The sequence below is a fragment of the Oncorhynchus mykiss genome, chromosome 8, assembly GCF_057628025.1.
Source record: "Oncorhynchus mykiss isolate SJ-2025 chromosome 8, ASM5762802v1, whole genome shotgun sequence".
Taxonomy (NCBI): Eukaryota; Metazoa; Chordata; class Actinopteri; order Salmoniformes; family Salmonidae; genus Oncorhynchus; species Oncorhynchus mykiss.
In genome coordinates, this window is record NC_143029.1 from 59,101,337 (window position 1) to 59,126,264 (window position 24,928).

The following is a 24,928-nucleotide window of genomic DNA, read 5'->3' on the forward strand; positions in this document are numbered from 1 at the left end:
GAATGGGCCAAAATTCACCCAACTCATTGTGGGAAGGTTGTGGAAGGCTACCCAAAACGTTTGACCCAAGTTAAACAATTTAAAGGCAATGCTACCAAATAGTAATTGAGTGCATGTTTATTTCTGACCCACTGGGAATGTGATGAAAGAAATAAAAGCTCTCTACTATTATTCTGACATTTCCCATGCACAAAATAAAGTGGTGATCCTAACTGACCTAAAACAGGGAATTTTTACTAGAATTAAATGTCAGGAATTGTGAAAAACTGAGTTTAAATGTATTTGGCTAAGGTGTATGATAACTTTTGACTTCAACTGTATATGCCCTACTTATTAGCGTTACATTGCTGTTGGCCTATTTGTGAACAGCAGAACACATCTGGGGTTTATCTAACAGTGGTGTAAGTCACTAAGGCTAACAAAAGTAGCGCTCCCCGTGTGTTTGTGTGGTCTCACAGCATGTCAATGTATTGGTTTATTAGCTTGGGTGTTTATGTTGGCAATGCTCTACAGTTTACACTTCACTTCCATCCTTATGTAACTTTATGGAAGAAGAGGAGGGAGTGAGAGGGAGAGAGAGGGAGAGAATGTCAGAGAAAGAGAGAGAGAGATAGAAAAAAAACACTTTTGTTGAGAACACTCTGAGCACATGTTATACTCTGCGAGAGAGTCAAGTCTCACACAACTTATATACACTGAACAAGAATATAAACGCAACATGCAACAATTTCAAAGATTTTACCGAGTTGTAGTTCATCGAAGGAAATCAGTCCATTTAAATAAATTCATTAGGTCCTAATCTATGAATTTCACATGACTGGGCTTGGGCTCAGCCATGGGTGGGTCTGGGGGGGTCATAGGCCCACCCACTGGGGAGCCAGGCCCAGCCAATCAGAGTTTGAGTTTTTCCTCACAAAAGAGCTTTATTACAGACAGAAATACTCCTCAGTTTCATCAGCTGTGCGGTTGGCTGGTCTCAGACGATCCTGCAGATGAAGAAGCCAGATCCTGGGCTGGCGTGTTTACACGTGGTCTTCGGTTGTGAGGCCGGTTGGATGTACTGCCAAATTCTAGGTGGCTTATGGTAGAGAAATTAACATTAAATGATCTGGCAACAGCTCTGTTGGACATTCCTGCAGTCAGCATGTCAATTGCACGCTCCCTCAAAACTTGAGACATCTGTGGCATTGTGCTGTGTGACAAAACGGCACATTTTAAAGTGGCCTTTTATTGTCCCCAGCACAAGGTGCACTTGTGTAATGATCATTCTGTTTAATCAGCTTCTTGATATTTCACCCCTGTCAGGTAGATGGATCATCTTGGCAAAGGAGAAATGCTCACTAACAGGGATGTAAACAAATTTGTGCACAAAATTTGAGAGAAATACTTTCTTTTTGCGGATGAAACATTTCTGGGATCTTTTATTTCAGTTCATGAAAAATAGGACCTACACTTTTTATGCTCAGTATAGATTGTTTTTCCAGTGCTGCTGTTGCGAGTCTGTTTCATGTTCCATGGACACATGCAGCTGTTCCATGTAATCATTCATAATGCAAAGGAGTGGGTTCATTCTGAGAAATGAGTGTCTGTGTTCCTAACCCTATGACTCCCCTTTCCTTGGACTGCCAGACAGACGCTCCAGTCTAAACTGTGTGGAGAGATAGAGGGGAGTCGGGTTACAAGAGGTCAGCCATGACACCCTGTTTTGGCTTTTTGTTAATTTTGTCATCCGATCACTCATTTGCATCGGTGTGACAGCTGGCAAATGGAAAACAGTCGTTTGTCCAGTGTCTACCTGCGTGGATGGGTTTCACTTTTTTCTTGTTCTTTTTCTAAAGGTAGCTTCTTGTACGAACAGTGTGGTCCCTTGTAGAACAGGTGAACGGGATGGTTAGAACAGGATGCTACTGCTGAGGTTGAGACAGACAGAGTTCTTTGTCCAATCAGCTCATGTTAAAACCTGTCCTAGAACCAATCACAACTCTGTATCTTGTATCCAATTCTGATATGAACTAATCCCTTTCAGGTGATATTCCCTGTGTTTTATTTCTTTAAATAGCAGTCTGTTGGAAGCCATTTGTGGTCAGGCACAGTTAAGATCTACTTTAACACTGAGTGGAGTTGTAGCAAAACACGTTCATTTCCCAGGTTTCCCATACAGCTGGTCCTTCTCGACTCCTTCATCATTGACTCTGCTAAAACACACTTAGGATAACGGGAGAGATAACTAGTTAAACACTCTGGGCTGGGGATTCAAAACAGTTCCCTACTACAGACCCATTTCACGAATTCATACTGACATCAAAAGAGAAAGAGCTTATTTGTTTGGCGAGACATCTAATAATGTGTCAGAAGTCAGCCTTAACTAAGAGATCCCAGATGTTAAGAGAGAAGGGGATAGAGGGAAATGAAGGACAATGCAGTATGTAAATACAAACTGGAGCACTGCCAACACCTTGGTTAGACTGAACGAATTCATACTGGACAATATGCACTGAATCACAGAAACACAGTGCTCTTGTATTTTGCGCTCTCCAGTTGTGTGTGTGTGTGTGTGTGTTTGGTGATTCACTAACTCAAAGCAGTGTAGTGTAAGTGGAGATGCAGCGTGGACAGACAGACAGACACAGGGCCTTTTCTGTTTTATAACAGATTGCACATGAAAGGATTTCATAAAAGCCTTCCCTTTGTGGCTTGTAATTACTAGTGTGCTAATTGCTTCAAATCGCTGACATCTCAAGTCGATAAGGAGGAGGACTTCAAAGGGAAGACAACAGCAGGAAAACATCAGTTTTCATAGCTAATATAATGTTCTCTTTTCCTCCCACTTCCTCCACCCCTCTATTTCTCTCTCTTCGTCTCTATCTCTCGTTCTCCCTCTCTCCCTCTCTCTCTCTTCCTCTTCGTCTCTTTCTCTCTTTCTCTGTCTCTTTCTCTCCCTTTGTCTCTTTCGCTCTCTCTCTTCATCTCTATCTCTCTTTCATTCTCTCTTTCCCTCGCTCTGCCTCTATATCTCCCTCTCTAACTCTCCTACTCACATACCCAAAATGAAGTGAACAACATTGTAACTGTGTTGTTGTGTTGTCTGTGTGTTTGCAGTACAACAGTGAGACCATGTTCCTGGGCATGCCAGAGGCTGGCCTGGACTTTGTGCCAACCAACCAGGTGGGTTAATTACTCTTCCCCGTGCTTTTGTTTCAAGTCTTAATTAAACACTTTTACGCCGGCGCATCGCTAAATTAGCGCCTGCTATCAGTTGCCACCGTAATCAGGGACTATTATAACATGTAAACAGAGCGTTTAAACCTTGTTGCAGCCTAATCAATGAAGCCGCTAAATGGGTGGGTTGTTAGAGAGCTTTTATTTTCTTCCCAGTTAGATTTACAGTTCTACCTAGCTACACAACCTGATGTCATGGTTTCACTTTGCCATAATTGGATGAACATTGATTTTTGACCCATTAATTCTGCGTGGATACAGGGTTAATTCCACATGGTTACAGGGTTAATTCCACATGGTTACAGGGTTAGTTCCACATGGTTACAGGGTTAATTCCACATGGATACAGGGTTAATTCCACATGTTTACAGGGTTAATTCCACATGGATACAGGGTTAATTCCACATGGTTACAGGATTAATTCTACATGGTTACAGGGTTAATTCCACATGGTTACAGGGTTAGTTCCACATGGTTACAGGGTAAATTCCACATGGTTACAGGGTTAATTCCACATGGTTACAGGGTTAATTCCACATGGTTACAGGGTTAATTCCACATGGATACAGGGTTAATTCCACATGGTTACAGGGTAGATTCCACATGGTTACAGGATTAATTCCACATGGTTACAGGGTTAATTCCACATGGATACAGGGTTAATTCCACATGGTTACAGGGTTAATTCCACATGGTTACAGGGTTAATTCCACATGGTTACAGGGTTAGTTCCACATGGTTACAGGGTTAATTCCACATGGATACAGGGTTAATTCCACATGTTTACAGGGTTAATTCCACATGGATACAGGGTTAATTCCACATGGTTACAGGATTAATTCTACATGGTTACAGGGTTAATTCCACATGGTTACAGGGTTAGTTCCACATGGTTACAGGGTAAATTCCACATGGTTACAGGGTTAATTCCACATGGTTACAGGGTTAATTCCACATGGTTACAGGGTTAATTCCACATGGATACAGGGTTAATTCCACATGGTTACAGGGTAGATTCCACATGGTTACAGGATTAATTCCACATGGTTACAGGGTTAATTCCACATGGATACATGGTTAATTCCACATGGTTACAGGGCTAATTCCACATGGTTACAGGGTTAATTCCACATGGTTACAGGATTAATTCCACTTGGTTACAGGGATAATTCCACATGGTTACAGGGTTAATTCCACATGGATACAGGGTTAATTCCACATGTTTACAGGGTTAATTACACATGGATACAGGGTTAATTCCACATGGTTACAGGATTAATTCTACATGGTTACAGGGTTAATTCCACATGGTTACAGGGTTAATTCCACTTGGTTACAGGGTTAATTCCACATGGATACAGGGTTAATTCAACATGGTTACAGGGTAAATTCCACATGGTTACAGGGTTAATTCCACATGGTTACAGGGTTAATTCCACATGGATACAGGGTTAATTCCACATGGATACAGGGTTAATTCCACATGGTTACAGGGTAAATTCCACATGGTTACAGGGTTAATTCCACATGGGTTACAGGGTAAATTCCACATGGTTACAGGGTTAATTCCACATGGTTACAGGGTTAATTCCACAGGGTTACAGGGTTAATTCCACATGGTTACAGGATTAAAACAGTTAAAACAGGGGTACGTTTATGTATTAATTCAGAGTGGTTAACGTTAGGGCCATTTGGGGAAGGCTTAAAACAAAATAATAAAAAATACTGTAATGTTTCCATTAATTGTCAACAAGTACTCTTCCTGCATGCTAGAAAATAGTGAGGGGGGGCGCCTACAAAGGCCAATATCTATGTCCTTGGGACCTTTTCAAACGTCCAAAATCGACGGCTCTTCCTTGTGACCAGCCTGAGCTACAGCTAGGCTGGGTAGAGTAGACAAGACCTGGGTTCAAATACTATTTGTGCCTATTTGAGTTTGCATGACTTAATGAACCAATAGAATAGTCCCAAAATTGGAAATCCCGCCAATCTGGCACACCCAGCAGGCTAGAGCAAACTATGAAATAGTATTTGAACCCAGGTCTGGTAGAGTAGACTGCTGCTTAAATGGCCTGTAGATTGGCATCTATCACTGAAGAGAGGGGCTTTCATGTGCACATGTGTTGCAGGTCTGTTTCTCCCTATATTGTAGTAGGAGAGCTAGAGTAGCTATCTGCCCTGGGTGGATGGTGGATTATTTCAGGATACTGGTGGTGTGTTCCTGGTGTTGTTGGGGTTGACCTCGGGTGAAACTCATTTTGAGCGTGGAGCGTCTAACAGTGGGCTGTGTGATAAGTGTAAATACCACTCAGATAAGGCCCAGTGGACAGGCTAATGGTTAGGAGAGGGTATCTGTGTGTGTGTGTGTGTGTGTGTGTGTGTGTGTGTGTGCGTGTGCGTGTGCGTGTGTGTGTGCGTGAGTGAGGCCTTAAGGGACGCAACACAATCAAATATTTATAAAGAATCGTATGTTCCTGAGGTAGCCATCATGGCCAGATGAGAGAGTCTTTCATGTAGCTATAATTTCCTATTTATTGTGTTTTAGTTCAAACACAGTGTTCCTGTCTGTAGGAAATGGGTAATTAACTGACTTTGTTAATTAACTAAAGGCTTTTTGTTAATTAGCCTTTTGTCTGGGGACTGTAGCGAAATGGAGGTCGCTAGCATTACAGGAAGCATTGGTATCACAAATTGCTCCTAAAATAGGATATTTTCAAGTATTGTGGTGGCAGCATCATGTTCTGGGTATGCTTGTCACCGGCCAGGACTGGAGAGTTTGTCAGGATCATAAAAAGATATGAAAGGAGCAAAGCCAAGCTAAAAAGTTAGATTAAACCCTGCCTCAGTCTTCTGAATACATAACCATGGGATACAGTTTTATTTTTCAGCGGGACAGTTACACACATTGTAATGCCAAAGACCCACCAGAATAGCAGTGTTCCTGAATGGTCAAGTCTCAGTCCGGATTTAAATCTACTCTAAAGTCACAGACAAGGTTTGAATATTGCTATCCATCAATGACTCCCAACCAAATTTACTGAGCTTGAGCAATCTTGACAATAATAATGGATACATGTTGCCCTAAGAGTTGTTCTTGGTAGAAGCTTATTCAAAAATATTCACAGCTGTAATGGCTGTCAAAGGTGCTTCCACCAATTATTAAGTCTGGGGTGTGAAGTCATACGTAATCGAGACAACTTCGGTTTTGAGGTTTGATTCATTTGGAAAATGTTGTATAATTATTTATTTTTTGATAAAAACAATTTGTGGTATCCAATTGATTAGTAGCTACTATCTTGTCTCCCGTACGTGCTCGGGAGAGACGAAGGTTGAAAGTCATGCATCCTCCGATTCACAACCCAACCAAGCCGCACTGCTTCTTAACACAGCGCCATCCAACCCGGAAGCCAGCTGCACCAATGTGTCGGAGGAAACACTGTGCACCTGGCAACCTTGGTTAGCGCGCACTGCGCCTGGCCCGCCACAGGAGTCGCTGGTGCGCGATGAGATAAGGATTTCCCTACCGGCCAAACCCGGACGATGCTGGGCCAATTGTGCGTCGCCCCACGAACAACATTTTCTTAGCCTACATATCAATACATACAGAAAAACTATCTAGGTCAAGTTAACACTTTTTTTATTCAGTTGAATTTCTTCTTCTTGTGAAATAGAAGTGTTATGAATTAGTTATACCTGGGGAAAATCACATCGATCGAAAATAAGGTTTACAGTCAGGTTAGTGGAATATTGTGTTGGGGAATTATTATTTGGGGTTTCGTGGTATGCCACATAACTTAAAATGTGTAAAGGTATTGTTTCAGAAGAATTCACACCTTCCAGCACGCATATATGAAACACCCTTCACTATAGTCAGAAACACATTTACTGAGGTGTGCATGCCTGGTGCATTTGTTTCAGCAGAGATGTTAAAACGTGTATAATTCATAGCCATGCAATCTGAGTAATATGCTGAACCCAATCCCCCCACATCTCACTTTTAACCATCTTAGGCAATGTGTATTTGACAGGATGTGAATAATGAATAAAAATCAATTATGAAAGTATGCATCTGTCGAGGTCAACATTGTTATGTCATTCTGCATCAGACAGTGTTTTGCATCATGTGTATGGACATAATTGAATCTACTGTATACCACTCACACAGTCGGTCGTATCCATGACAACCTTTATTTTATTTACGGAAAATATTTTGATCATTTACTTAGTCATAGAGATTGCCAGATGCCCCCATAATGAACTCCTAAGGGATTTGTTTATATGGTGTATTCCCATTCCAGAAGGAGAGACAACATTAATAAATAATATTGGAGGTATTATTAATATGGATATAGGGTATTGTAGAGGGAGTACTCAGGAATGTATGGGGGAAATATATTTCATTATGGCACAGCTGCCTACATTGGAGCACTCTCGTGCCCTTATATAGTCCATGTAGTGCTAAAGTTGATATGTATTACACATGTACATGAACAGATATCGATATCCATACAATTTATGGATATATACATAAATGGAAATATTTCTGTAATAGTAAATATCTTACCATAGTGGGCTACATTCAGGTCTCTTGGAAAATAGACTTTATCTCAATGAGGCTAACCTGGATATATGACGGTTAGATAAAGCATCCTGGTTGTCCAGAGACCAGCATGTTGCTCTGCTGTTTGTCATTGTTCTCTAGACACTGATCTAAGGCCAGTTTTACATTCCCACTCCAATGATTATTTGGCCTAATTTGAGGAGGTGGATCTGACCCTAGATCTGTGCCTAAGGGTCCTTCCTTCCTCCCCTCTATGACCCTGTGGTGACCATTGACCTTTCTGTGTCCCCCTCTGGTAGTTCCGTGTGCCTCCCAACCCCCACCAGACGCAGACCAGCGCCAAGCAGACTGGACCCCTGTGGAAACGAGAAGGCCCTGCTCACTCCGATGGCCCCCGGCTACCCTGGGTAAATATACAAGAACAAGTACAACACCAGTGGGTTTTAGGGCTCAGACGCAAGGCAGGCAGACACTGGACACACCACGTCATTTCAACGTGAATAATTGGGTAATATTTGGTTGATACCTTGACCAATGAGATACCAACCTATTTTCACCCATTCAGAAATGCAGCCAAAAGTTTGTTAAATTCCAAATGTGTTAGCTATCACTTTCAACCATCTAAAAGGTGCAACCAAATTCCACTGGAAAATCTATGTCTGACTTTTGGTTCAGAAGTCACCGAAATGTGTTACCACTGCGCTTTCAACCATCTAAAAGCACAACATAGTTCAAATGGGAATACAATGTCAGATATTTTGTTCATATATACAGCGAGGGGAAAAAGTATTTGATCCCCTGCTGATTTTGTACATTTTCCCACTAACAAAGAAATGATTAGTCTATCATTTTAATGGTAGGTTTAATTGAACAGTGAGAGACAGAATAACAACAAAAAAATCCAGAAAAACGCATGTCAGAAATGTTATAAATTGATTTGCATTTTAATGAGGGAAATAAGCATTTGACCCTTCTGCAAAACATGACTTAGTACTTGGTGGCAAAACCCTTGTTGGAAATCACCAAGGTCAGACATTTCTTGTAGTTGGCCACCAGGTTTGCACACATCTCAGGAGGGATTTTGTCCCACTCCTCTTTGCAGATCTTCTCCAAGTCATTAAGGTTTCGAGGCTGACTTTTGGCAACTCGGACCTTCAGCTCCCTCCACAGATTTTCTATGGGATTAAGGTCTGGAGACTGGCTAGGCCACTCCAGGACATTAATGTGCTTCTTCTTGAGCCACTCCTTTGTGTCCTTGGCCATGTGTTTTGGGTCATTATGCTGGAATACCCATCCACGACCCATTTTCAATGCCCTGGCTGAGGGAAGGAGACCCAAGATTTGACTGTACATGGCCCCGTCCATCGTCCCTTTGATGCGGTGAAGTTGTCCTGTCCACTTAGCAGAAAAACACCCCCAAAGCATAATGTTTCCACCTCTATGTTTGACGGTGGGGATGGTGTTCTTGGGGTCATAGGCAGCATTCCTCCTCCTCCAAACATGGCGAGTTGAGTTGATGCCAAAGAGCTCCATTTTGGTCTCATCTGACCACAACACTTTCACCCAGTTGTCCTCTGAATCATTCAGATGTTCATTGGCAAACTTCAGACGGGCATGTAATGTGTTTTCTTGAGCAGGGGGACCTTGCGGGCGCTGCAGGATTTCAGTCCTTCACAGCGTAGTGTGACCAATTGTTTTCTTGGTGACTATGGTCCCAGCTGCCTTGACATCATTGACAAGATCCTCCCGTGTAGTTCTGGGCTGATTCCTCACCGTTCTCATGATCATTGCAACTCCACGAGGTGAGATTTTGCATGGAGCCCCAGGCCGAGGGGGATTGACAGTTCTTTTGTGTTTCTTCCATTTGCGAATAATCACACCAACTGTTGTCACCTTCTCACCAAGCTGCTTGGCGATGGTCTTGTAGCCCATTCCAGCCTTGTGTAGGTCTACAATCTTGTCCCTGACAAATACTTGTTCCCCCTCACTGTATAGAACAACTTAATGTGTTGTCACTGTGCTATATCTAATAGTACAACCAAATGGCCTGGATTGTAACTGAGATTATTAAAGTACATGGTGCAAGTGATCAATGCCCTTTCGAGATTCTGCGCAGATTATTAGAGCAGTTGTGGAGCTCTCCACAGACCTGTGACCTTTCCGTGTTACCTGCGTGTTACCTCCGTGTTACCTGCGTGTTACCTGCGTGTTACCTCCGTGTTACCTTGAACATGCACGCGTTCTATGATTACATTAAAATACATGTATCGTTACAGTAACCTCAAAATGTGGATATTTTACTCATTTTATAGTTGAATAAATACTGTCCCAAGTTTGAAAGATATTCTTAACTTTAGCCCATGTACTGTATTACAAAAAGTCATATTAAATTGTGTTTGGTTGACAACACAACCAAATATCAACATTTTAAAGGAGATGTATCTACTGCTTGGATTAGTTCCATCTGAGCCACTGGCTTAATCTTCTTCTTTAACTTTCATTTTTGGTTCAAATGGAGACATAAATCCAGCATGTCATTTGTTAACTTTTTGACAAGTTAATAGGCTATTTACTGTATTGCAAAAGCGATATTGAATTGTGTTTCTTTGTCGGCGCAACCAAATATCAATATTTAAAGGAGATGTATCTCCTGCTTGGATAGTTCCATCTGTGCCACTGAGTCTGGCTTTAATTCCAGTTTGTCTACAAATGAATCATTTATATGGATTCACTTCTCCATTTCAACCAAATATCTAAGTTAAAGAATAGGACTAAATCAAATAAAACTTTAAATGCACTTTAAATACAGTTTGATTTGATGTAGTCATATTCTTTAACTTAGATTTTTGGTTTAGATGGAGACGAGAATCCCCAATTTGTTTTTATTAACTTGTAGATTCCATTTGAAATCAACTAAAGCTTGAAACCCTAAGCCTATGTTTTGTTGTCTATGTTGTCTATGTTTTGTTGAATCCTGGGTTGAATTTTAAAAAATTGAAACAATTTCAATTTAATTTAAACAATTCTCTCCAAAGTGCGTTATGACAATGTTTCAAACCAAAGGTCACCATTATACTATGAGTCAAAAAGCCCTCATTACTTTGGCATATTGAGGATGAAGAATGATTCATTATGAAAGATGACTCCCACACACACATTTTGTTTCTCTATCCCCTCACTCTCTTTCTCCCTCCATACTCCCCCTTGTCCCAGTCTGTCCATTCATATGTCTGTCTGCTTTTCCCTTCCCTCCTCATCCCTCTTTCATTTACACCCAGACACACATCACACACATACAGTACTGTATATATATATATATATGATACAGCCCAGGATCGAACCAGGGTCAGTTGTGATGCCTCTAGCACTGAGATGCAGTGCCTTAGACTGCTGTGCCACTCGGGAGCTAAATGCTTAGTTTGTAAATTATGTCTGAGTGTTGGAGTGTTCCCCTGGCTATCCTGAATAAAAACAAGACAATTGTGTGTTCTAGTTTGCTTAATATAGGAACTTACTTTTAATACTTAGGTACATTTTAGCAATTACATTTACTTTTGATACTTAAGTATATTTAATACCAAATACTTTTAGACTTTTACTTAAGTAGTATTTTACTGGGTGACTTTCACTTTTACTTGAGTCATTTTCTATTAAGGTATCTTTACTTTTACTCAAGTATGACAATTTAGTACTTTTTCCACCACTGATCTTCTGTGTACCACCCCTACCTTGTCACAACACAACTGACTGGCTCAAACACATTAAGAAGGAAAGAAATTCCACAAATTAACTTTTAACAAGGCACACCTGTTAACTGAAATGCATTCCAGGTGACTACCTCATGAAACTGGTTGTGAGAATGCCAAGAGTGTGAGAAGTTGTCATCAAGGCAAAGGATGAATCTCAAATATAAAATGTATTTTGATTTGTTTAGCACTTTTTTGGTTACTACATTATTCTATATGTGTTATTTCATACTTTTGATGTCTTCCCTATTATTCTACAATGTAGAAAATAGTTAAAATTAAGAAAAACCTTTGAATGAATAGGTGTGTCCAAACTTTTGACTGGTACTGTATTGTATATATACACACACATGTTTGTTTTACTATCCTTGTGGGGACAAAACAATTGATTCCCATTCAAAATCAAACCCTAACCCTAACCCTAATTCTAATCTTAATTGTAACCCTAAACCTAACTCCTAAACCTCTAATCCTAATTCTAATCTTAATGGTAACCCTAAGCCTAACCCTAACTCCTAAACCTCTAATCCTAATTCTAATCTTAATGGTAACCCTAAACCTAACCCTAACTCCTAAACCTCTAATCCTAATTCTAATCTTAATGGTAACCCTAAACCTAACCCTAACTCCTAAACCTCTAATCCTAATTATAATCTTAATTGTAACCCTAAACCTAACCCTAACTCCTAAACCTCTAACCCTAATTCTAATCTTAATTGTAACCCTAAACCTAACTCCTAAACCTCTAACCCTAATTCTAATCTTAATTGTAACCCTAAATCCTAAACCTCTAACCCTAATTCTAATCTTAATTGTAACCCTAAACCTAACTCCTAAATCTCTAACCCTAATTCTAATCTTAATTGTAACCCTAAATCCTAAACCTCTAAATCTAATTCTAATCTTAATTGTAACCCTAAACCTAACTCCTAAATCTCTAACCCTAATTCTAATCTTAATTGTAACCCTAAATCCTAAACCTCTAAATCTAATTCTAATCTTAATTGTAACCCTAAACCTAACTCCTAAACCTCTAACCCTAATTCTAATCTTAATTGTAACCTTAAATCCTAAACCTCTAATCCTAATTCTAATCTTAATTGTAACCCTAAACCTAACTCCTAAACCTCTAAACCTAATTCTAATCTTAATTGTAACCCTAAACCTAACTCCTAAACCTCTAAACCTAATTCTAATCTTAATTGTAACCCTAAACCTAACCCATAAGCCTAAAATTGCCTTTTTTTTCTTTGTGGGGACCAGCAAAATGTCCAATTATTCCTTGTTTTACTATCCTTGTGAGGACTTCTGGTCCCCACAAGGACAGTAAAACCAAAAACACAAGCATACCTCACCTGCTCTGTTTCCTTTGGGATCAGGACATTTGTTTTATTGGCAGCAACAGTTCTGTTCACCTTGAACCTAAGCTCTCAGCAGCAGACAGGGTTGAGCAACATCACAGCAGTGCATTGCTCTCAAACAAGCCAGGCAGAAAACACACCACAGAATAGAATTACGAACCCCTAAAACCGATCAGAGTCTGAGATCAAAGCTGTCACAGAGTTATGAGTCAAAAACGTTTGAATTTAGAATCCAAAATGTTTGAATAACTATCCCAGAACAAAATATGTTTGATTCTTCATGTTCCCTCTTGGTTCAGTAGGCGATTGAAGATAAATGTCGGGTAAATGAGGTTTGGGCTGTCCTTAGGTTGATTTCTTCTTATATTGTGGAACCTGAACTAGTCTCACATCTTTTAGATTTGTGCTCGGTTGTATGTGTTGAGAGAAATATACAGTGCATTCGGGTAAGTATTCAGACTCCTTGACTTTTTCAATAACAAAAAATACAGTACAGCCTTATTCTAAAATGGATTAAATCGTTTTTTTTTGTTCATGTATCAGACTACATACACCCCATGATGACAGAGCAAAAACAGGTTTTCAGACATTTTTTTTAAACATTTATTAAAAATAAAAAAACAGAAATATAACATTTACATAAGGATTCAGAGCCTTCACTCAGTACTTTGTTGAAGCACCTTTGTCACCGATTACAGCTTCATACCCAAGAGTCAAGAGAGTTCAAAGAGACCAAAGAGTTCACCTTTAGGTGCCTTTTGGCAAACTCCAAGTAGGCTGTCATGTATCTTTTACTGAGGAGTGGCTTCCTTCTGGCCACTCTACCATAAAGGCCTGATTGGTGGAGTGCTGCAGAGATGGTTGTCCTTCTGGAAGGTTCTCCCATCTCCACAGAGAACCCATCGGTCACATCCCTGACCAAGGCCCTTCTCCCCCGATGGCTCAGTTTGGTCGGGCAGCCAGCTCTAGCAATAGTCTTGGTGGTTCCAAACTTCTTCTATTTAAGAATGATGGAGGCCACTGTGTTCTTGGGGACATTCAATGCTGCAGAAATGTTTTGGTGCCCTTCCCCAGATCTGTGCCACGACACAATCCTGTCTCGCAGCTCTACGGACAATTGCTCCGACCTCATGGCTTGGTTTTTGCTCTGACATGCACTGTCAACTGTGGGGAAAAAACAATTGAATCCATTTTAGAATAAGGCTGGACTGTAGATGGAAAAAGAGAGAGGCAGAAAGAAGTTGTTTCATTATTAATTGCATTGCCAACATTGCAGTTCGCAGATTCTTGTGCCAATAAATCATATTTGAATGTGAATTGAAGGGGAGGGGAGGGGGGGCTTTTCATATGATAGCTTTATATGCCGTTGAGGTAAAATTATCTCATTTTGTTGCGACACACAAGACATATAGAGTCTCTATTTCTTTTTTTGCTTTTTAATCCACATCAATTATTTTACTCAGGCTTATCTTGGGCAAATCTAAAATAGCTATTGTGTTTGTCTTAACTTTTATATCAAACTAATAAACAGTTGATCACTGATTTTTTTTTAAACGAATAAGAAAGTGACTTGCCAGATTAGCCAAATGGTTTATGGGTAGGTTAAGTGCTGAGTGGAATTTTTTTGGTCAAAATAAAACAATAATTATTCATCATAAAAACTGTGTGTAGGCGGTATGGGGCCTTAAATTGGTTGGAGGGAATTCCCCATCTCCCACCCTTCTACCACATACTTAATCTTACAGCATTATTTATGGCATGTTGACTTGAAATAAGTGAATTGAAATGAGAGAAATATCTCGATATGATCAAATTCAGCAGTGGTCTTTTGAAGATTCCTGGTCTGCACTGCACTCATCAGTTGTCACTCATCTTCAAACAGAAATACCATTTTGTGATTTGATGTTGGTTGACGTTGACTTATAAGTCATAGGTCTGTTTTATTTTTTAACTAAGGTTGAAGACTGATAGTCTGCAACTGTTGCTAATCGTAGTCATTCTAGAGGCTAAACAAAAAACAAAAATTGTCCTGCCGTGTCTTGCAATGTACTAAATATCCTTCTCGTGTTAGGATTTTTTATTTTTCATTTTAAAGGGGCATTTGTAATATGAATACAATATATTTGAATGGATTTAATCAAAATAGGCCCACCAGCAGGCATTTGCATCGTCCTGAGCAGAATGGGACTCAAATGCGATCAATGGAATGCAGACCTCGGGGGAAAGTGGATATTCGTCTAATCCATTATGATTTTTGTGTTCTAACAGACCCACAAGGTGGTTTACTAAAAAAGGATTTGGAAATATTTGGCTGTTTTTGCTGCATAATATTTAGAAATGGTCCTTTTCGGGGTTCGAAAAAATGCTAACTCCCTTTCGTGTAAGCTGGTAGCATATAGTGGCCACATAGAAAGCTGTGGTGGTACTTGAAGATGCAATGCAGTTGATTGGTGACGATGACACAAGCATGTATTGGGTTTGACCTCTATATATTGGGTTTGACCTCTTATACTCCGATTTTTACCCGAAAATAATGTGAAATACAATCCACACATACGCAATAGCCAAACAATAGGCAAAATTGTATAGGGGGAAATTAGGAGATTCTGAATCTTTCCCCTACGGGGGTGGGTGGGTGGGGGGGGGGGGGGCACGTGAGTGGCGTTGCCATGGTATTTCCATTGTTTTGCTCGAGTTTGATTGATCTCTTTACCGCATCTATTGTTCTCGACTGAAAAGGACAATGGGCGATTGAAGAGAATGACACACACACACACACATATATATATATATATATTCAGGACAAGGCTTGATATTAGAAAAGGTGCTTACACGGGGCAATATGAAGGTTTTGGTTTTGACAAATGAATGGCAGCATGCAAGACCTTTCAGATAAAGAACAACTACTTGGTAATACGGCCTTCCGATACTGTCCATGTTAGTTTGGAACATTTTTTTCTTTAGGGTGCTAATTAGCACAAGGCTACAGCTGTGTGGGCGTACTGTATCTGTACTGGAGGTGCAATATGTTACCTATCTTTCTATTTTATTCACTACAGATGGTGTCGGTGTGTTAGAATGGGAGGACAACATGAAACAACACGTCGTGTTTGTCTTCATCATATTATCCGAGACCAAATAGACTGAACAGTAACAAATATCACTGTATTGACCTCTGATACCATGACCTGGACATCCAATTCCTCACCTTTAGAACAAATTATGATAACGTCAGTAAAAGACAGGATGATCTCTCTCTCTGTCTCTGTCTCTCTCTATCTCTCTCTCTCTCTCTCTCTCTCTCTCTCTCTCTCTGCCTTTTTCTCTTTCTCTCTCTGCTCTCTCTCTCTGCCTTTCTCTCTCTCACTCTGCCTCTCTCTCTCTGCTTCTCTCTCTGCCTCTCTCTCTGCTTCTCTCTCTCTTTCTGCCTCTCTCTCTCTGCCTTTCTCTCTCTGTCTGCCTCTCTGCTTCTCTCTCTCTTTCTGCCGCTCTCTCTCTCTCTCTCTCTCTCTCTGCCTCTCTCTCTCTCAATTGGAGATTTGTCTCTCTTCTCTCGTGTTGATCACGTGGTATGTAGCAGCACACCATCACTCTCAAGTTAGACATAATGTTGCTGTGTGTCTGGCTTCTGAGCAAACAACCCAAGTTCTCCCAAGACTCTTCAGTGTGAGTTATCAGAAAACCAGAGTAAAGATGGGTGTGTTTTTCTAGGAGGGCCACAGAATGTAATAACAACGACTACACCAGAACTCTGCACAGGAAGTGACAGTTATATAACTGTCATGTTTGTTGTTGTTATGTAATTATCAATGTTTTATGCCCATACTTTAAAACGTCTTTGACACAACATTGACTTGGCCTTTTCCGTTCCTATATAAGGTATTTCTGTAGGCCTATGTATCGTGAAAATGAAATAATTTGTCAAATTTGAAGTATCAATATCAAAGTAACCATAGACAACAACAATTGTGGCATCTGTTGTTGTTTTTACGACAGCTAAATAATGTATTGTTCCTGAAAACCTTACTGTATGAATTATGCCAACGTATTTCACACCAACCAACCAAAGTTGACATCTGTGAGAGGAAACACAATCAAATATGCAAATGTGTGCGAAACGTTGGCTTTCGGCAGGGAAGGAAAGAGAAGTCGAAGGAAGCTCATTAAAACCATTATTGCCATCTTTTGGAAGAACAGTTGGGCTGCTATTTATTTCAGTAGTGATAGGTTTCTGAACTGATTCTCTGCCTAATTGCCTGGAGTTGGCTTTCTGTCAGCTCCATTTTGTTTTCAGCAAAATAAAAGCTGTAAATTAGCCGTAATGAAAATCTTGGAGGGAATCAACAAGGAGTTAGTAGAGGCAGAACGTAACTCCTGAGCCCGCCGATGATGCTGGGAAAAAAAGTCGCTTCTGGGGGAGAGAGAAAAAGAAAACATTTCAAGTTGTATCAGAAGGTTGACTTGTTGTGCTGTCTTCTTTTGGAAAGCTTCACCGAGTTAACTGAAACCTTCCGAGTCGTACTGATCAAGAGCAATTGAACGTGTTAAATAGTTCTCTCCCTTGATGGAAATAATTCATCTTCCAGAGCTGTATAGATGTAGATCATAACTCATATTTCCCGTTGATTCAAAGTGATTGCATTTTGTTGCAGTGTTTACCAAATAATTCATGTATTTGCCTCAGATTTATACCGCCTTTCATCTGCCTTGGCTGTTTTACATTTTTCCCCGGCGAGCTATAAAGGGGTCGAAAGAGATTGGGAGGGAGGGAAGGACATAGGGCTTTTAAAAGACATAGAATACAGCACAGCCAAGTGGAACTGACTGTCAAGACGCATAAAAGAAGCCTTTCGTTTGAAGTTAATGAGGGAACATTTACATACATTTATCTACGCTCAAACCCCCTTTTATTTAGCCTGAATCATTGAAAAACATGCCCAAATACATTCACACACATTTGTTGACATGCAAAATGAGATTATATGTATCCTATGTGTAGTTGATCATTAATGCATGAATTAATTCAAGTAATCATGATTGCATCAACGATGATGATTAATCCTCATTGTTGGTATCGTTGATCATAAAAAAAAATTGTTTGAGGCTGTGTACATCATTAGTCCTAATTGCCTACTAATAATAGCATCAATTCACGAGGTATTTACAGACGTCCCATTGCACAGTCTTAATAAAGACTCATGGAACCATAGTAGTCTATTAATGAGGACTAGAATGATCTGATGTAATCTGCATGTTCTGTATTGCGGTGCTGTAGCTGAGCGTTAGTGTTATAATACTGTAATAATAATGAATTGGATTTATTTTCCAGTCACTCAAAGAGCTTTACATTGTCCACTACTACCAAAGTGTAGCATCCACCTCTATTATGTTCCTAGGCCTAATGTGTTTGACTGCCCAGTTTGGGTGGACTTGCATATCCACTTAAAAACATTTTCTAAATGATCATTTTGTCATATTATTTCTTCTTCTCCTCTTCTTTTGCAGTCCTACCCAGTGCCCAGTTTGGGGGATGAAGACTTCAACATTCCCCCCATCACGCCTCCCACCATCCCAGAACACATGCTGCACCCCCACCTACCAGAGTCGGAGTCTGGCTCCTACCACCCGCTGGCACCCTCTCACTCCCAGAGTGGCCTGCACCCCTTCCACTTGCAGGGAATGGACATGATGGGTCAGGATGGAGGGCTGTTGAGCCAAAATGGCGGCCTAATGTCCAGCACCCTGTCTGTGGTGAGTCTAGCCTGATGCCACTAGCAAGCAGTGTGCAGAGATCACTGTAAATACGTAAGTGGGTTTTTCTGTTCTGGATGGCAGCTGTGGGTGCAGGCACGTGTTCCATCCCAGCAACAACACACCTCATCCAACGAATCAAGGTCTTGACGATTAGCCGGTTAGTTCAGTCATATGTGTTAGCACTGGGAAAGAACAAAAACCTGGAAACACATTGGGTCTCCGGGACCAGGATCGAGGAACGGTATTCTTTTGGATGACCCATGAGTTGTCAGTTGGTTGATTAAGATTTTCCCCCTTCATTTCATTCGAAATCGAAAACAAACTGGTGGGGTGACATTCAGCAGAAATACGCTCAATTCAAGTCTTGACTTTTCAAGAAGTGGAGAAATGAAACCTAAACTTTTGGATTTGTCTTTCCTTGCAGAAACCTCACGATGTGATAGGTGACATGACTAATCGTGGTTTACCACTCTGCATAGGTATTGGACCTAATCTCCCATTCGAGTCAAAGTGAAACTTCTCACGTCCCGCTCTCAGCCAGAGGTTCTTTCTGCCTTTGGCCATGTTCACCACGTTCACCGATAAACAACAATATTATGTCTCAACAGCACCTTCACCACTGAGGAACGACATGATTGCACTGTGTGCTGTCTACATGCTCTTCATGGTTTTCCCTGCTGCATATTTATTTCCATTAATCAGACAGGTGTAGCTGTGTAGCTCCACACAACCCTGTTCTTGAACCATATAACCCAATTTCGGGTTTTCAATGTGGAGCTTAAAGGTCCCGCACAGTCAAAATCATGTTTTTAATAAAAATGTCCTGATTTGAATGGAACCAGATCAAAGTAGGATGACCAAAGTATGAAAAATGACTGTAGTTGGTACATTGCTAGGTTTTGGTCCGCTCCCTTGTGTCAAAAATTAGAGTTCAGGAGGCGGGATTATTAAGGGCTTAGTTTGACATTTCAGTAATTTAGCTGAAACTCTTATGCAGAGATTTTAACCAGTGACCTTATGGTTAATGGCCCACTGCTCTTAACCGCTAGGCTATCTGCCACCCTATCACACGAAGCCCCTCATTTTAATACACCAATGGTAACATCTTATTCTCTTACCTAATTTAAATAATACCACCTTGTAACTATCATCACAGAGGGTGTGTTCGCAGAGGGCTGTGGTTTGCATAGCTAGCTCGGTAGTCTACTGGTGCCAAAATTTTACTTGTGTCAGCAAAGATACTTAAAGGATTCCCTTTCATCTGTGTCTGCTGTTAGCTGGTTAGTGGCATACAGAGGAGGCTGATGGGAGGAGATATAGGAGGATAGGCTCATTGTAATGGAATGGAATGAATGGAATTAAGCCTCACTGAATTTACTCAAATTCTGAGCATTTTTTTCATCCCCCAAAAATATTATTGGTGATGTTTTGGTCACTTAAAAGGCTATTTTACATTTGAATCAGAATGACTGTGCGGGACCTTTAATGATTTCCAAGTTTGGCCATCACAGCCTATTTTCCACTTTAAGCCAAGCATTTGAGCTACCACTATATTATGTTTCACATTCACTCGGTAGCTAAAACACTTCGAAACATGAGTGTTTTCTATTGCTCAGCATTCGTAAACTACTTTTACTAAAAGGAAATAGGAGCTCAGATAGGATGACGTGCCGGCTGAAAGATTCCCCAGATTGACAAAGGGCATTTTGTTCCCGTTCACCTTAATGTTCTCACAGAACATCCATTTAGAGTGGCTATGAATTATGGTTGCCAGGCAACGGGGCCGAGAGCTTGTTGCCACGGCGAGGAATGAAAGAGGCTGGTCGATTCTATTGGTCTGGGGCATTAGCCTCATGTCTTTTTCTATACGTTTAGCCTTCATTCTCTCAGTCTCTGGCCATTCATTGTTATTAAGCACCGATAGTTGATTATAATGAACGCCATTTGAGTAAGTGTTAGATTAATAGGTAAATCGTCTAAGAGAAATTCACTTCTGCAGATGTGATTTTTTTCACAGAACTGGGGATAAAAGCAGTGTATCGTCTAACCTTTTAAATTGTGGAAGATATTGAGAGGAAAATGTCTGGTTCAGGGAAAACGATGTAGGCCTACAGATAAGTAGTTTCCTCTCCCTGTAGTTTTAAATGGAATAAATTACAATCTCATTTACATTTTTATATTTTTTTACCAGCATTCCACTGCCACCAATTTCCTGTTTGTAATGCACTAATTTGCCATTTTTTTCTCATAGAAATCCATCCACATGTTATTGTATCAACAATTTATCTGTAGGCCCATATCGTATTCCCAGAACCAGACATTTTTCTGAATACCATCCCAATTTACAAGGTTAAAAGACACACTGCAGAAGTGAATTTCTCTTAGACGATTTACCTATTAATATAACACTTAGTCAAATGGCGTTCATTATAATCAACCATCAGTGCTTTGATAAATGAATGGCCAGAGACTATACCATAAGATATGGATTGTTGGAGACAGACGGAGATAAAAGAATCCTTGGCATCCATTCATATTAGTGTCATAATGATGACCTGGCTTGTGACTCACCTCTCTGATAATTCTGAAAGTTCCCCCACGTCGCCATGGGGATTAGGTTGTGTTCCGCTGTTACTGGCGGTTACCAAACAGCCCGACACCAAATCCTCCCCCCCTCCGTTTTAGTTACACCCACATCACTAATTTTTCCCCTTACCACATCACCCAGGCCCTATCCAACAGTCACACATCTGTATAGGGAGAGGAGGTGTTCAGTGGGTGAGCTGCTCTAAGGGGAAAGATTGGTTAGCCTGTGTACCAGTCTGCTCTTGCCGCTTTGTCATGACAACAACAACACAACACTGACCTTAGATCAGTATTTTGAATTGGATTTTATTTAGGAATATAATCCTTACAAGGATCATGTTAAATATTGGACGATTGCTTCGTGTTCTGGACAGGTTCCGAAATTAAACTCAATGAATTTCTTAGCTACATTAACACTAGAGGACAATCGATTTCCTTCACTATGGAAAAAAGCATTAACTCTATGCATTTCTTAGATGTACTTGTTACAAAGAAGGGATGATCTCTAAGTATTACAGTTTACAGAAAACCTACAGATAAAAACACTGTATTGACAGCTGATAGTTACCACCCTCTCCCCCTAAAAAGAGGTTTACTAGTAAGCCAACTTCATCGACTGAGTAGCATCTGTGACACAGAGGGAGAATATGATAGACAATCAAATTCTCTCCTCAAGCGTTTTTTTTTTCTTCGCTTGAGACGATACCCCGATACCTGGCTTGTCAAAAGCTTGAACAGAAGCTAGTTACTATCCCGACAAAACAGAAGAAACCGTTTTCTGTGAACTATATACCTACTTTCAATGACAGCTGTAATGGCATCAATAAACATTGGCAGATATTATCCTCAGACTCCTCTTTAAATTCCGCCTTCCAGAATCCACCTTCATTCACCTATAAACGATCAAGAAATCCATCAAGCAGACCTTCATAGAAGGATGCTTCCCATGCACCTCCTGTAGCACCATAAGAAACTGTTCTAACGTTGTGTGCCCTCAGACTTCTAGGACCTATCAAATAAAGTCATGTGTAACTTGCCCTACGAAAGGAGTTATTGATATGTTACAGTGTTCTTGTAATAAGATTTGTATTGAAGAAAAAAAACCATCCCGCGTCTTGAAAGTACGACTTGGAGAACATAAAAGTACTGCTCGACGTCAAGACATCGCCTCGCCGTTTGCGAGACACTTTATAGGGCAAAATCATTCTGTTATGAATTGCGTCGGGTCGGGATGGGAAAAAGTTCATCCAGCGCGTAGAGGGCGGGACTATTGACAACAAATGACTCCACAGAGAAGCCATGTGGACATATAAATACAATTCTGTATCTCCACACGGTTTAAATTAATAGTTCGATTTCACCTCCTTCCTATAAGCCAAATTTAGACTGTTACCCAAGAACACTGTCCTTATCAGATCTTGCATGTCATTTACGAGTTGGCCCCACATATTTATGAACGGCTGTGCCTGAAGTCCTTTGTGGTCGGGCTATCTCATGAATTGATGTGATGTATTTAGGTGAGCGGACACCTGGGGGGCGATTGATTTGTGATTTGCCCTCCGTGCCCTCTCCCATACCCTATAATTCTGTATTTCTTTGTGACTCATTTGTAAGAAGGTAGACCAGAAAAGCCACATCTCTGATAGGCAGATGAGTGGCGACCCTGATTAGAACCACCTGCTGCCCATCTGTTGTTCTTTACAAATGCTGTTTTGAATTCAAATAAAATTGTATCTATCCCTGAAAATAATTAAAAACAATGAATAATCAAGTAAGCTTTATGCAACATCTTTTTGAGTGTGAACCCATTACACCTTTTTGTTTGACTGAATTCACGGGTTTCATGCGCCAGCCAGGCTTGTGGGAGAGCGCCATGGTTCTCTTTTGTTCAGTATGTATGACCATCTCCAAGAGGTCGTGGTGACATAAGCTGTTCTACTTAGTTCATTGACTTTCATTGAACCAGAAAAAAGGCAGAAAAGGGGCCTCCCGACTGGGGTTGCGGTCTAAGGCACTGCATCACAGTGCTAGAGGCGTCACTACAGATCCGGGTTCGATCCCGGGCTGTGTCACAGCCAAACGGGAGACCTATGAGGCGGCGCACAATTGGCCTAGCGATGTCCGGGTTAGGGGAGGGTTTGGCCGACTGGGATGTCCAGGCTGGGCGTAATGCATGCTGACTTCAATCGCCAGCTGTACGGTGTTTCCTCTGACACATTGGTGTGGCTGGTTTCCGGTTTTAAGCGAGCAGTGCGGCTTGGCAGGGTCGTGTTTCGGAGGACGTAATGCTCTTGACCTTCGCCTCTCCTGAGTCCGTACGGGAGTTGTAGCGATGTTACAAGACTGTAACTACCAATTGGATATCACGAAAACAGGGTAAAAAAGTAAGAAAAAAGCAGAAAAAAACAGTGAGGGGGTGTCTCGCTTCCTCTTCCATCTCTGATATAAGGGGTTAAGGTGTTAGTTAGCTGGAGGGGATGGATGGGGTTAATTCTCTGTAGAAAATTTGTGAGTATTTGTGTGAACAAGCAGATGTTTCAAGAGCGTTTCTAAGAGTAGGTTAACCATTGTCAAGAGTAATATTATTGTATGCCATTTTTATGCCAACAAATCTACATTGTTTTTTTTCAGATGCAACAAATGGTCAATTCCGATTCCCGGTACAGCAGCCATCAGCCAATGGAAGCGCTCAGACCCAGGAGCCAATCAGGCATGGGACATCAGAGTCAGCTGACCACCATCAACCAATCACAACTCAATGCCCAGTTGGGACTGAGCGGGAACAACGTTACCCATAATTCCCCATCTCCCCCTGGGAGCAAGTCGGCCACACCCTCTCCTTCTAGTTCCGTACATGAGGATGACAATGAAGAATCAATAAAGGTGAGCATAGGGATGGATACATACATGCACGTGTGTGGCAGGCAGGCACACACTCACACACACACAGAGAGCACAGAGAGAGAGAGAGAACATATAAACACGCACAAAACAACTAACTTCCTTATTATACAGCCCCCCCCCACACACACACACACACACACACACGCATGCACATAGACACACATACACCTATTTGTATAAGTGTGAGTCATCTGTAACCTTTGTGCCATTACATTTGTTTACCCTTTCCCTTGGAGAAGGGAGTCACAGTGGAGAGCTGCTATCTTAATGCTTATGTGATTGCTCATACAATGGTGCCATTTTCCATGCATATACAACACTATATGGAAATCAAACCAACGGGTACTTTTCCCAAACACATTTGCCATATTCCACACCCTTATTTCCACCCGTATGTTTTAACTGCAAATAGCAATCTTTTGGAAAATGAAACTATTTCAATATTTTATGTGCCCCTCTGGAAAAATCCTTATGTTTAATTTAGTGGAGTATAAAATCTAATGCGGTCAACATTTCAGAAATGTGCACTGTGCTATTCAGAGTTATGGCTATTTCTGTGTTTCCTGTATAAAGCCATTTCTAAACATATTCATAAATGGATGGATAAATGAAAGTCTTGCATAGTTGTAACTACCGGTACTAACATCGGTCAAGGTCTTTTTATACAGAAATGATTTCTATCTGTTTGCAAACTCTCACATTCATGGTCATGTTCATTATCTCACATAGAAAACAAATTGTTTTAAACGATACATTCCTACTGGACAAGAGCAGGTAAATAAACCAAAATATTGATC

At 40.7% G+C, this 24,928-nt stretch overlaps 1 protein-coding gene across 3 annotated transcripts in view; it reads left to right on the forward strand.

Moving 5' to 3' along the window:
* LOC110530213 (thymocyte selection-associated high mobility group box protein TOX) overlaps window positions 1–24,928 on the forward strand; it is a 57,479-nt gene that overhangs the window by 20,300 nt on the left and 12,251 nt on the right. For 2 of the 3 annotated variants that reach the window (XM_036985769.2, XM_036985770.2), the window contains exons 2-5: window positions 3,100–3,165; window positions 8,080–8,187; window positions 18,393–18,638; window positions 23,859–24,110. In XM_036985769.2, coding sequence (XP_036841664.2) covers window positions 3,100–3,165; window positions 8,080–8,187; window positions 18,393–18,638; window positions 23,859–24,110 — 672 coding nt within the window. The remainder of the gene's footprint in view (window positions 1–3,099; window positions 3,166–8,079; window positions 8,188–18,392; window positions 18,639–23,858; window positions 24,111–24,928) is intronic. The other variant, XM_036985771.2, reaches the window with a different exon arrangement.